This window comes from Watersipora subatra, chromosome 3 (genome assembly GCF_963576615.1).
Source record: "Watersipora subatra chromosome 3, tzWatSuba1.1, whole genome shotgun sequence".
NCBI lineage: Eukaryota > Metazoa > Bryozoa > Gymnolaemata > Cheilostomatida > Watersiporidae > Watersipora > Watersipora subatra.
In genome coordinates this window covers 59,712,964-59,728,248 of record NC_088710.1, presented here as the reverse complement: position 1 = coordinate 59,728,248, position 15,285 = coordinate 59,712,964, and the positions used below count along the sequence as shown (strand labels likewise).

The 15,285-nt window shown below is 35.7% G+C and overlaps 1 protein-coding gene across 1 annotated transcript; it reads right to left on the bottom strand.

The window, feature by feature from the left end:
• Positions 1–3,664: 3,664 nt before the first annotated feature.
• Positions 3,665–13,887, bottom strand: LOC137392127 (ATP-dependent Clp protease ATP-binding subunit clpX-like, mitochondrial). The gene is made up of 13 exons (XM_068078756.1): positions 13,775–13,887; positions 10,491–10,712; positions 9,725–9,838; positions 9,430–9,560; positions 8,606–8,783; positions 7,165–7,338; positions 6,839–6,969; positions 5,886–6,008; positions 5,557–5,721; positions 5,324–5,464; positions 4,971–5,138; positions 4,398–4,490; positions 3,665–4,027 (listed from the first exon to the last, which is right to left on the bottom strand). The coding sequence occupies exons 1-13, from the start codon at positions 13,863–13,865 to the stop codon at positions 3,845–3,847; spliced, it is 1,914 nt and encodes a 637-aa protein (XP_067934857.1). The 5' UTR covers positions 13,866–13,887; the 3' UTR covers positions 3,665–3,844.
• Positions 13,888–15,285: the final 1,398 nt, after the last annotated feature.

Sequence of the window (15,285 nt, the reverse complement as noted above, 5' to 3'; positions counted from 1 at the left end):
AGTGTTTGACAAGCTCTTTCTGAGCGTGAAGAACTCGTCCAAGAAGAAAGACAGCCGAAGTCTTATGGCCGATGGGACCCAGCTGCAATTCTATGAAACCATATGTCTACCCATATGACTCTGTAATGTGGAGACTGAGGTCTTTGTGGTGAGCTACATTAGGAAGATCCTATCTTAAGAATGCCCTTTATGGTGGCACACCAATGCGGTACGGAGTTCCAGCAGCTTGTGGTCTTTTTGGACGGTCGGCTCCTGACCTGTAAGGACAGACATGGCCGGCTGTTGTTCAGCGAAGTTCAGGTAGTGCAAGGCATGGTGGTACCAGCCAAAACCGAAAAAGCCACTCTTACCGATTTAGCAATCAGAATTTATGAAAAATCAAAAATAGAAGTGTAACACTCATTTGAAATTGGCACGCCACATTTAAAAATTACAAATACAAAAAATAAGTATCAATAGCAAAAAAGTAGTTTTTAAATAATTTCAAAAAATAACAAATGCAAAAGATAATGATAGTTGATCAGAAGTGCACATTTAGTGTGTGCATACGATATACGATATATGATAAGAGCAATAGAATGCTAAGAACTATAGATCAGTGCTTAAATGTGTGGTTTGAAACATTTGGTTGCAATCTCCATGAGTTCAAATCTAGCACGTCTCGAGCTTTTCATTTCAAGTTTCTAATAATTATAACTGGACAGGCAGAGATCGGAACAGATGACAACAAACTTTGAGATTTATATATATAATATATATAATACATAAATTAGCATGAAACTAAGTTGCAGTACGGATGAACAGACGGGTGGGCAAACATTGAAAAATATATATATAATACATAGGTTAACATAAAAATAATTTACAATACAAGATAACTTGCGACCTAGTACTTTATATACATAACACTGACATTATTTGCTGTATATCTATAGAGTAGTGTTACCTGCTCGACAGAGATGTATATATGTACTAAAGTTATAGTTGAAATAAGGTAAAAAGTCAGTTCAATAATTATTTTTAGTAACTGTGCGCATACAATACCTCAAGTAATATTATAATAAAAGCAACTGCTCTATTACAGACAGATATCCTCTAAAGATATAATATATATGATTGATTGACCAACGCAAGTTGAGAAACTAACAGTAGTAGTTGCAAACTGCACAAAAAATAAACATAACACTTCTCCATATGTATGCTTACATGCATCACAGTTATGTATGTATAATTATGTAAAGTAGATATATTAATAAATCATAATATACAATTATAATATATTAATATTAGAAAATCTGCAAGCATCATATCTGTGGTCAGTTTTAGCTGTTCTACAAGCTCCTCCACGCCAATCTTTCTAATACCTTTATTGACTGCTATCTAGTCGATGTAACAACAAACAAAAGTACTAAGCCCCTACATACCCTCCCTTACATTCCTTAACTAGCTGCATCTATAAATTAAGTGCACATAGATGATCAGATCATTCACTCGCGTAACAATGGCAGAACCAACTGCTATTAAGTCATGAAAATAGGTCATGAAAACAGGTCATGAAGACAGGTACATTCCCGTATATTTGGAAAAAAGCTGAAATCTGCCCTATTTCAAAAACATACTAATACAAAGATTTTAAATACTTTGGATTTAATTACTTTGCTACTCAGAAATGTAATCAAGCCCGAATTGTTAGCCTACCAGTATCTACTAACTGAGTTCAACTAGTATGCATATACCAAAAACACAAGTACAACAGATGCAATTGTTCATATTACTGACATGGACCAATATTTAGATGACAACTCCAATTATGGTGCTCAAGCATTATTTCTGGACTTTTCAGAAAACTAGATGTACTCACTGAACAATTAAGTTTAATGTCAGTCAATCCACGTTATTGAAAATCATCATTCATTTCTTATGTAGGCGTATACAACGCGTAACCTATAACAAAATCAAATATATGGCAGTATCTACCGCTATTGTTGTTCCTCAGAGTACCGTATTTGGACCAATCCTGTAGAATATTTATGTATCTGATCTGGCACTAACAGATAAATCACTTGAGTTTGCGGATCACACTACACTCTATCAACTAGTTGAACAGAGTAGTGTGCTAATAGACAGTAAATCAGGGAGAACCACATGCAGGGCATTGCTAATAAGTTTCCTGGTGTGACACCCACCACCAGCAACTCAACACCACCAAAACACAACATATGTTCTTCACTCTACAGCTAAACACATCACTGTAGAAACCAATAAAAATCACCGACATTCATGTCTATCAAACTCAATCTGCAAAGCTTCTTGGATTGAACATGAATAATCATTTGCATTTCAACGAGCATGGTAATTCAGATAAATCTAAGTCTGCTGTTCATGGATTACTTTCGCTGAAATGTCATAAAATGAATGCAAAGAACCTTGCAAAATTTTATCAAGGACGGATAATTCCAATACTGTCTCATGCAGCTCTAGTTTTAGTATAGCTGTGTGTGACAACAATCAACAGACCAACTAGGGAGGCACCAAAGTCTCTGCCTCCGTATTATATACTCATGGATAGAATCCTACAGTGAGTGTTTGTATACGGCAAACATTACCAAGCTAAACACCATCTAGAGTTGTGTGCAAAATATGTGCTCAAGGTCAAACACACTCCACAACATCGTTTAGGCTGACATATCTCTACTTGTAAGTTCTTCAGGCGTCACTGTCAAAGATTGAGTGACACTTTTGATACGTGCTACTACACTACTCTGATGAGCGCATCACTATTTTATTATTTTCTTTATTGACCTTTGATATCATCTTTATTATTTTATCATAATTTCTATGACCTCATTGGCCAACTGCTCATAAATGTTCATTATTCATTAGCTTGAAACAATCGGCTTATTATAAGCAATTAGTCTATTAGAGCAACTCACTCGTGTGGGCAGTTTTTTTAAGTAGTTTGCAGCGCATAGAAAATATTACTTTTGATAAATGGTACTTTTACTAAATTCTACTCACCCTTCCATAAGCATGCCAGCAACATAGGTCTTGGTATATTTATGAACAATGCAAAGCATAAAAAGTTATTATTGTTTCATGTATTCATTTAAGTGTTGAACTGTTTACAGGAAGTCCTGGGGTGTCATTTTAGAGACAAAACTGATGATTTTTACAAACATGCAGCAGTTGTCTTACCTCTTTTCATGAAGAGTCGTTAATCTGTATGCATTGCCTGCGCTTGAAGGTGTCTACATGAAAATTATAAATACATAGATCTCTTCTGACACTTTATCACTAACAAACAGGCAAGTGATCTAGTGTTAGGATTGAGTATTATGATATTCTGAGCCTTACAAGGGTCGTTTCCAGCACTGATATCGAAAAAAATTCAGGCTTCAGGACTGTTACACTACCAACGAAATATTGTATGACAAGGCTTTTAGGTAACAGCACTAACCTTTTCTGATAGTTATAATTTACAATGGTAATATAATTTTAAAAATCATTTTTTCAAGTCAGTTGCACCATTGAATCTGCCATCAAAAATCGCAAATTAAACAGAAATGCAGGCAAATCATGAAAATTCGAGGTATTTTGCTACATGAAACAGAACATACAACTAACTGAAATGCTTGAAGTTTATCAGCAGAGAAGGTTAGAGGAATCTGCTTAATAAGAAAGTATATTCATACAATCTAATGAAACCTCAATATATAACTATATTACTGGGCCAGAATGGAGCGATGTACAACGATAATTCATCAGAGATAAAAATATACATGTATTTAGTCATATCCGAAAGGAAATGAATCGGGTTTTTGCAGATGACTGCCTGCAAGCATAGCTACAAAGCTTTCTTCTTTTGAGACATGTTTGGAGTGTCCAGTGAAGCATCTTCTTCAGTAGAGGTACTTGGGCTATAAGTATACCTAGGAGGACTGGTACCGAGCACTGCAGCTTTATCAACTGTCACTGCAATCACATTGCTCCCTGGTACTTCAAACATGGTGTCCAGCAGTATGTTCTCCTACAAGCATGCGGCTTGATGACTGGCAAAGGTGCAGTAGAAAGCATTATCTACGAGAGACACGATACATAATGATGAATATTAACATATCTAAAAACTCACGTACAAAACTGGACATACGACATATTCCCTCAGGACAAGCTATATAGTTCCATAAAACATATTCCACATTCTCACAGCTATCAGCAATAACAGTTCCTTAAATCTACCTATCAGAATAGTAAAATACCTGACACACGACATACGTATGACCTTCAAATACAAATTAGCAGCACTTGCGGTTCACATCTAAATTGTTGAGGCAACATTAATAATTTTCTGCCAAGCTTGGATGCATGGCCTGGTGACTAGAGACACAAAGTGAACTCACCAAAATAGCCCGCAAGCCACGAGCTCCTGTCTTGCGAGTTTGGGCAATCTTAGCAACCTCTCTCAACGCATCATCAGTAAAATCTAGTGCCACCTACATAAAAAACCAGAATAATCAATGAAAAAAATGGATCATTTACATACTACTCCATTATCTCGATTTACCATAAACTGTGGCATCCCTTCAGTTTAAGATATACCAAACCACATTTTAGCTCATTGAGCTTGTTACCTTAATGTTTAGTTTTCTAACATTTGACTACTGCTAACAAACTCTAACCTGTGATCTAAATAGCTGTAGTGATATTGTATTGCATTCTCTTGTCTTTAGCATTTGTCATTCACCTTATGCTACCTTTATTTATATCATGACTAAAGTAAAGAAATGCGCTAAGATAAAAAGAAGTCTTGTATCATGAGCTGGGTAGTCTAAGCGGGAGGAAACAATACCTACATGTTACCCAGCCATCAAAATCACAGAGATCTATTATTGATGTCATTTTTCCTGAAAAGGTAAATGAAGGAATAATTAGATGGTACAAAGCCTCAGCACAGCTGCAAGACGTACACCGACCTTGTCAATGTTGAAAAGAAGCTGAAACTGTGGAACAAGAGCATTCTTAGGCAGAGTCAGAATCTCTATGAGCATGTCTTCAGTTAGATTATGAAAGGATGTGATGATCGGGAATCGACCTACAAATTCTGGTATCATACCGAAAGATATGAGATCTTGTGCCTCGACCTGCAAACAAACAAAAAGGAAACCAACATAGGTCTTGATAGTATTGCTGATATCATACATTCTATTATTATATTATAATATGTTATAATTTGTTATATTTGTAATATGAAACAATAACAAGGCAGAGATACATCAGTCAAATCGACTTAGCAAAAGCGAAGAACATTTAACAAACACAGCATTACCTTTGACAAATGCCTGTCCTTAGTTTGAAGATCTTCCAGGTCTGAACTTTGATCTGTAGACTGTGTACCAGACAAACTCGTGCCACTGTTAACAGCTTTACTATCATCAGTTGATGGTTCGGGACTTCCAAATCCACTAAACTATAAGTCAATGAAAACAAGTCCAAATGCAGATGAATTCAATGCCCAAATGCTAATGAAACAAGCTGAGTAAACGATACACTTTCACTCACCCTTTCAGAAGTTCGACGACTGACTATCTTGTCTAGGCCATTGAAAGCACCGGAAGCAACAAATAAAATGTTAGTTGTATCAACACTGATAGATTCTCCACGTAACTTCTTGGCACCCTTATCAGACACAGAGACGAGTGTACCTTCTATCAGCTTCAACATGCCCTGCATACAAACACTGAAGAATCAGTAATAGTAAACGACATGATAAATTTGTGGATAAACTAGATGGCACATCTGAAGGGTGATACTGCAACAATTCCAGCGCTAGCTGAGTAGTATACAAAAGGAAATGAAACAGCACCCAGCTGCAAATTCATCAGCCTCACCTGCTGAACACCTTCCCCACCAACGTCTCTTAGTTGGTGCACTCCCGGAACTGCCCCTATTTTATCTATCTCATCTAGGAATACCATGCCTTGCTGAGCCATTTCTACATCACCATCAGCATCCTGCACAAAAATTAATCAGATGGTGAGATCAAATGAGTGGCACAACTGTTCTAACACTAACACTTGAAGCACGTTTAGAATACAAACACTTGAAGCATGTTTAGAACATAAACACTTGAAGCATGTTTAGAACACAAACACTTGAAGCATGTTTAGAACACAAACACTTGAAGCATGTTTAGAACATAAACACTTGAAGCATGTTTAGAACACAAACACTTGAAGCATGTTTAGAATACAAACACTTGAAGCATGTTTAGTAATACAAACACTTGAAGCATGTTTAGAACATAAACACTTGAAGCATGTTTAGAACACAAACACTTGAAGCATGTTTGGAACACAAACACTTGAAGCATGTTTAGAACACAAACACTTGAAGCATGTTTAGAATACAAACACATGAAGCATGTTTAGAACACAAACACTTGAAGCATGTTTAGAACACAAACACTTGAAGCATGTTTAGAACACAAACACTTGAAGCATGTTTAGTAATACAAAAAAGTGACATATGTTTATCAGCTTTTTTCTCTGTAAATGTGGTAAACACTTAGGCTAAAGCCAAGTGAAAAAAGCAGACAAATCCATATTGAATAATTGAATGATTAAACCCTCAAGAGTATTACACATAATAACGTATTATTAGTAGACGAACAGTAGTAAAGATTTACGATGTAAATTTGCTTGTCGTTGCAGAATAGCACATGAATTCTAAAGATCGTTTGCATCGAGTAAACTGAAGCATTTCTGCACACCCAAATAGCACTCAATAAGACTGTATAAGCTGAGACACAAGGCTCGGCAAATTGCTACAGAGCAATGAGTACCTGCAACAACTTGGCTATTACTGTCTCAACATCCTCTCCAACATAGCCTGCTTGCGTGAGAGTGGTGCAGTCGCAGATGGCAAATGGGACATCCAGACAGCGAGCTAATGTTTGTGCCAGCAGAGTCTTACCTGCATAGAAATAACAAGTGATAAGGCAAGTGTCTTTCTGCCGTATTATTACAATCTCAGAAACATATCCTTGATGAAGGACATCTTTATAAAAACATCCGCAATGAAGGGCACCTTTACAAAACTTAACAATCCAAAATTTATTTGTTGTGCAATAAAAAGGTATTTGAAAACATACTGACTTAGTTAGCCCACCTGAACCAGTTGGTCCGAGCATGACAATATTAGACTTGTCTAGCACCATGTTGTACTTGTCAGAATCTAGTATGTCACTACCAGCACGCCTTGTGTCGACAACTTCATCTGCGCTATACTGGGGTGACGGTGTAGGACCTAGAACAGTGCTTAGCCCTGGCAACTGACTAAACTCTACAATGTGTGATAAAGCGCTTTGAACAAATGCAACTTCACAATAAACGTAAGTTTAATCCAACTATAATTAGACAAAGTGTCGAGCCATCATCAGTGTAATGTGAATACTGCGTGATAGCCATTCATATCGAGTTGGCTTAGGTAAGCAAACTAAAGAGATAAAGCAAAACTGAGACAATAAGCAGAAACTGTAGTTTCTGTATGAAAAGAATTAAATTTCCCAGCTAATAAATGTAAGATTGATGATAAGACAACACAAGGTTACTGGCTCACTTCTAGACAGCGTTTATCTGTTCATGAAAGTGAACACTTGCTTCCAGCAAACGTTGCTTGTACAAAGACCTATTCAACTAGTTAAATGGAATGCTTCAGTTGAAAGTAGTTTGAAGCTGAGTTCACACCAGCCGATTTGCAAACCGTCTTTTTGTGGGCAATATCCGAACGATTTTCTGGGAGTTAACAGCCTGATATTTTTCTCTCACACCAGGACGAGTTTGGACCGAGAGTGGACTATTTTGCCATTTTTTGTTTGCAGGGCCAGATAACTTTAGCTGATACATTTTTAGTGAGTCAAAATTTACATATGGACGGTTTTGTACGAAGTTTTTTGTGAATGTTTTTAGCAAGTTTACCAAATATTTTGCACTGTCCAGTTCAGCACTACTGATAGATAACGATAGAGAGGAGGATCTTTTGCTAACATCATCTGCTTCAACTATTATAGCAACAGCACAATAATTGAAACACATGCTTCAATTATTATGCCGTCGCTATAATAATTGAACGTGAACAATAATTCTGTTGATATCACCCTTCAGGGGTGATATCAACAGAATTATTACTTGCGTTTGATGCTATGACAAAAAATGTGTACAAATGTGAAAACAAAGGCATTCACTTTAAATGGCAACGTGTGATTCGCTGTGAAAGTGATTTCATTGGCTACTCAAATTAAAAATCGGTCTAGAGTCGTCCATCGATCGGGCACAGCCCGATAAAATTTATCTCTGGACAAAATCGGTCTCGTTTGCTCTTTTCGCACGAGGCAATTCTCAGCCAGCGGGCCAAATCGTCCAGACAATCGGCATGAAATCGGCTGGTGTGAACGCAGCTTTAGAGATAACTGAATAGTAAAATGTAAAGCTGCTGGCATTAAATGAATCAAGCAGCTTCTCTCAATCAAAGAAACATAATTGGAACTTACAACTGTGAAACTGATCAACTCTATGAGCAAGGCAACCTGTAATTATATAAACAGACTGACCTCTATGCCTAATGCTATCAACTAGTGCATCATTGGTATTGTGACGGGCGGAGTCATTGCTGGAACTTGTGGAAGGTATGTTATTATGTACTCTTTTGTAATGGTTATAAACAGCTACAGACAAAACTTTCTTGGCTTTCTCTTGTCCTACCACAAACTTGTCCAAGTAGGAGTATATCTACAACAGACGAATAAAAATACGATGCAGACACGTCAGGCTACGCCTGAAGGAAAGAAAAAATTCATGATTAACAAAATGGATTTCAACCAAGCAACACCCATAAAATATGACTAAACGGATTAGATTTGAGAACATGGAAACATATATATATATATAGATTATTTATATTTATCAACTAACTGAAAACTCAGCGTTGTACAAAAAATAAAAAACGTTATTGCATAGAAAATTTATTTTTAACTGGGTAAGTTTTTTTACCCAATGAATTTAAAAAGCTCAAGTTAGTTTAGATCTTTACTACAATAAGTCCGTGTCCGTCCCCTGAAGCCAGTGTTAGGAAAACAGATTGCACCATGATCTCTCACGCAATCGTGATCTTCACACGTCCTAGCTCAAGAGTGCAGCATGCTATTTTAACCAAGTGGCATTAATGATTGGCAGGTCTAGTAAGTATTATGCGCACAATTATTCATGGGTATCGCGAGTTGGGCGCGTAGTGTAATGGATAGGACGCCTGTCTGCAAAACTGGAGGTTCCGATTTCAAATCCTATCACTATAACTGGACACACAAACAAACACTGAGATTTATATATATATAGATTATTATTTCCCATTCATAACTGAAACAAAAGCCTAAGGTACCTTCTTCGGAGGAGGAGGAGGCTTCCTTCTATTTTTACTGCTAGCATCTTCTGATTGACTAGAAAGTCGGAAGGATTCTTGCTCAAAAATGCTGTCACATTTAGAGCACTTCATATACCTAGAAGTTGAGCCTACAGCAGAGAGTGGTCCATTGGTGATAAGTAAATGAGAATCAACAGGCACTGAGAAAGAAAAAACTGCACAAATGGGATCGGAAGGTGGAGTGTGTTAAGGTATAAAATTAAAAATGAGCAAGAATGATGTCCGATGAAAGAGAGCGACCAACAGAACTTACTGAGAAACGGTTCCAATGGTGAAGATTCCCCACAGTGTGGACAGTGATGAACAGGGGGGCCTTTACCGCCATCACTTGAAGAACCTCTACCAGATGAGGAATGACTGTCATCCCCTGTTACATTATAATGATGTCTATACATGTGCATATATATATATATATATATATATATATATATATATATATATATATATATATATATATATATATATATAATACTAACTGAAATCCGGCGTTGCCCGAGCATTCAGCATGAATGCAGTCAGTCAGCAGCCCGACAAGCCTGGCATTAAAACGGCACATTTGAAAAGAGCAGATTAAAAAACAAGGTAATGAGTATTAGGCTTTTAAAAAACTTCCAAAAAACAAACGCAAAAGGTAATATTAATTAATAATAATCAGCGCATTCTTAGCTTGTGACCCACAATTGTGGCTAGAGATAAAGGTGGTAATACAACTCGATACGTCGAACCAACGCATTGGGAATACAATACCGAACCAATATATTTTAGATTAGGACAGACAAGATATATGAAAATGACAAGGACAGGTAAGTGTAGTTTGGTAAAAATGTCTGCCTGCAGACCCAGAGGTTCCGAGTTCAAATCCAGTGCAAAGTAATTTTTCGTTCCTAGGTTTTAATGGCTATAACTGGACACACGAACGACAGAAAAACAGACAAACAAACAGACAGCAAACATTGAGATTTATATGTAAAGATGACACAACATCAGCCTCTATATTACAGTTATTTTATAGCACAGACCTGCGCCTGATGAAGCGCCAAAGGACCTCCCACCACCTCCATGATAACGCCCTCCTCTCCTAAGAAGTAAAGGTTCAGCAAAAGACGAAGAAGGGGATAAAGAAGCAGCCCGAGTGGGTGACTTAGACCTCGTAAGGCTATCCAATATGCAAGGAGAGAAGCTGACTGGCTGAGGGCTAGCCTGCGTACTCAAATGATGGTAGCGGCGATCGGCTCGGGCAACTGTAAGCACAACTACATGATGTTAGGAATCCAAGGCTTGATTGCTGTAGTCAACCCTATGAAATTATTTACAGGAAAAAATATCATGGTTGTACTTTCAATGGGGTAGGCCTATAGTCAAGAACGAGGTAGGCCTATAGTTAAGAACGAGGTGTCTGAAGGCCTGTGTCTCAAGGGTGGCCTACGGTCTAAACTGTTTACATTTGACTAAAAGTAGACTAAATGACATAAAGCAGAACTGGTTGGCAGAGAAGAACCTCCGCCATCCAAAATTGTACAAGAGATGCAATGAAAACTATAAAAAGTAAAAACAAGAAAATATCATTTAATTAAACAATTGTTACTCGGGTAATAAGGTTGACCATTGAATGGACAACTGGCACTAAAGATGAAGTAGATTCTTGACTAAGATTTGAAATTATTAGGTTATAATTAAATTGAAAAAAATTATTATTAGTTATCTATGTTTATAATTGTTGTGCATTACGGCTTATCCTAAAAACTAGATGAACGCCCAGCATTTCACACGTAATAACAAAGTTTTTGCATTTGTAATTAATTTTTAATCATCACATACAACATTTACCATTCTAACTTTTAAATGAAGGTTTATTTCTGTGTGTAATGTATATATGCAAGATGAATGCCCACCATTGCACGGTGAATAACATAAGTACCCAATGAATTTGAGAAACTTACTCTAGTTAAGCTAGTTATCTGAATCTTTATTAAAACAATAGCGATGGTTTAAGCCAGCTTGTTAATTATTACCTTAAGCCTAACGATAAACTTTGCTAGTTAACAACCCCAAGTGATCCAAGTGCAAGTATTTTAACCGATGTAATTAATGTAATAACAATCATTAATTACTCCGATCAATGAACAATCGTTGTGTAATGGTTTAGATCACCGGTCGTCAGACCTGACGGTACTGACATCGAATCCTCTGCAAAACAGGTTTTTATTGCTAGATTTTAATTGCTATAACTGGGCACAGGGCCAACAAAAAATCCAACAAAAGACAAACACCGAGATTTATTATATACATGTATATAGTATATATATATATATATATATTATATACATGTATATATACTAGCTGGACACCCGGCTTTGGACGGATAATAAAAAAAGTTTTTGTACAGAAAATTTACTCTCAATCAACATATACAACATTATACAACATTATATACAACATTATACAACATTATATACAACAAATACAACATTTACCATTCTAACTTTTAAACTTCGTATCATTGGAAAAGTGTTTCTTGTGCAGTTCAAGTGAATTAAGAGAAAAAATAAAACAACTGTGAAGGTTTTCAAACTTTGTCAAAGAACTGCAACTTTTAAATTTCATATCATGAAAGAAGTGTTTTGTTGAAATAAATTAGAAAGAAAAATACAACTGTAAAGGCGTTTAAATGGAAATGTGAAATTATTAGCAAGTAATGGCTAAATACCGTCTGTTTTGCTACGATTACAATGAAAAATCATTGGGTATACAATTATATGATTCTAGTTCGTTTCAGTGTTGGCATCATAAGGCGAAAATATCGTATAATGGTATAGAAACTTATAGTAAATATCTAATGTAATCACTGCCTGGTAAAAATCATCATCATTAAAAAAATAGTAACAAAACAATTTGTTAGCCTTAGTAACTATAGTTACATTAACTTTTAAGTACATTTTGTGGTTATGATCTGCAAAATGTAACATTACAATACAATGTGCTACTTGCAGAGTTTTTACCTTCAAGACAGATGCGTAACATAAACGCTGAATCTAACTTACACGAATTTAGTTTACTGAAAGTATACTTAAAGGAAGTTTTAGAATACTTTTTAGTAAAATTTTAACTAAAATTTTATCACTTATCAGTTTGTGAACTCGTTTTTTACAATAACGCACTGAACCGAGATACAATCGCCAAATTTTAATTTGGAGAGAAATTATTGTTGATATCGTTTTGCGGAAAACAAATTGGCCCTAGTACAACGAGGACGAAACAGCATTGTTTCATAGAGTTAATTGAGTTTCATTTATTACGCCATTTAGCGTGTAAAATTGGGCAAAGGGTGTGTAGAGTATATAGTAACAGCTTTGAATCGCAAGAGCCTTTGTGGGCTGGTGGTTAAACAATTGCACTGCAAACCAGTGGTAGGAATAATCATGAGTTCAAATCTAGGAGAAAGCGAGATTTTAATTCAAGATATTAATCCAAGATATCAGTAGCTATGGCTGAACAGACAGATATTTAAACAGATGAAAACAAACTTTCAGATGAGATATACGTATATAAAAGGACTATATGAATTCATCTTCTATATACATGTATATGTTTCTCAAAGTATGTCCGTATGTGTATTTGTAGGATTGATTGTCCGCCGATAGCTATTATTAGAACAGTTGAGCTGGACAACAATGCAGATGTAAAGTCATGGCTTATGGTCATTAGAAGCCTAGCCTTATAAACTAGCTTAGTGGAATTATCCATAGGCAATATGCTAGGTTACTAGCTTGAAAGGCATAGTTGTTTGACAAAGTTTTAAAACCTTTACAGCTGTTTTTATTTCTCTCTTAATTTATTTCAACTACACAAAACACTTCTCTCATGATATGCAGTTTGAAAGTAAGAAAGGGAAACGTTTTTATATGTTAAATACAAATCAATTTTCTGTCCAAAGACTTTTTTATTACCCGGGCAACGTCGGGTGGTACAGCTAGTATACCTATATATAGATGACTTGTTTCTGATTATAACTGTCAGCACTTGTGATTGTCTGAAGGATCTTGTGAGATAACAAAGTGTAATTTTCTTCAGATATTATAACTATTATTCATGATGATTTTGAGCAACAGTTAATCCTACCAGTCCAAGTATGGGTCATAAACTCAATACTGTTGAACTAAAGTAAAACAGCACTGATAGTACCCCTTCAAAGCTGCTTCCTTTTCACTCTAGCTGTAATCCTCAACCAGGACTCCCACAATTTTATTCCAAGTATAATTTAAACAAAAGTGATAATCCATCTGAAGCTTGACAAAAAGCTTACTAAGTGTCTGGCAGCACTGGGCAGTTGCAGCAGCAGAGCATCCACACAGCTGAGATCTCGATCTTGTGGCTCTGTATAAAACTCTCATCATTCAACCTGTAATGGTAAAACTATAAGTTGGAGGTGTTAATAAGATAAATAATAGCAGGTTTACATACACTAAATAATACAATAAGAAACTACGACAAAAAATTGAAATCTTTTGATTGAAATTAAATTATTGCAATACTATTCGAGTTGGATGTTCCAATCTTGCATATCAAAATATGTAGCTTATTACACAAATATTAAATCAGAATTGTCAAGTGAACAAACAAAACCGAAACCCCTAAATAACTGAAATGGCTGACAGTGTTATAGCATTCCAAATGAGCTTTCTAGTGCCTAGCAGTGACAGAAGTAGTCTTACTTTTCTTGAATAATTCCTACTTGAAGTAAATGTCACTACTACAGATTGAAAAAAATGCATATAAAATACACTAGTGATTTTGTTAAGATGCTCACAACATTATTTCAGTCAAGCTAAATTCTGTCCATTATGTTTCCCTTTTCCTTCGATTTCACCAACGAGGAATTTTCCATTCTACTTAAGCTTAATCTCGCAAATGCTAGATATTTGATGATTATCTTTTGAAGAACAGCAAAAATGAATTGAACTAATGAACTAATCAAAAGTCAGAATAGCCACATAGTCACCTATCACAATATTGTACAAAATTTTGAGTAAAATAAAGTACAATTTTGATTAATTGCATGAGATTTAAGTTTTACTATTTTTGAAGTTCGTATTGCAGCTATCTTTGCTAATAGTCCATTGCTTTAGAAACTATTAATCTACAGCCTGTCAGAACAATTATTAATGAAGTAATAAGTTTAATGAAACAATAATCCTGCAAGTTTGTTGTTCATTGCTAAAGTGTGGTACACTGGTACTGGTCTACTGAGTACATAAGGGTCGTGGCAACTGTAAGCTAACACCATGTTTTGTTGCATTGCGAAAAAATAGAAGACGTCACGGTTTAAAAATAATCATATGTCGACATGGGAAAACACTGATATCCAATTTTTTCAACTTACAATGTAAAACTTAAGAAAGCATATGTCAAATATAAGAGCCTTGAAACATTGAATAAATCAGCACATATGAATATAGCTTTCCTTTACATAATTTAGCTCGACAGAGCTCACATAATATTAGACAGGATCGTACCCTTAAAATCAAGGATGACAAAACAACTAGTAGGAGTAACAGTACTATGTTCAGTGGATTGAAGGCAATGCTTCTCTTAGAATTACAACAACAAATAATATTAGGAGATTAACAATAATATTAATATATGAGCAATCTTTGAATTCAATTAATCTTTGAATCAATTCTTGAAAAAATCTCAGAAATTGCCTAGGAATTATTACGAGAAAGCGAAAGTGATGCAGAGAACACCTGAAATGTGTTACCCTAGGACACTTATGTATTCGCGGCATCTAACTTTCGCGTTTTCGCGGTGTCATCC

Coding starts and splice junctions, on each gene's coding strand:
- LOC137392127 (XM_068078756.1), bottom strand. CDS start 13,865: ATGATGAGAGTTTTATACAGAGCCACAAGATCGAGATCTCAGCTGTGT. Junction 10,713..13,774: donor CCAGTGCTGCCAGACACTTA/GTAAGCTTTTTG, acceptor TTGTGCTTACAG/TTGCCCGAGCCGATCGCCGC. Junction 8,784..9,429: donor CTCCTCCTCCTCCGAAGAAG/GTACCTTAGGCT, acceptor CGTCTGTTGTAG/ATATACTCCTACTTGGACAA.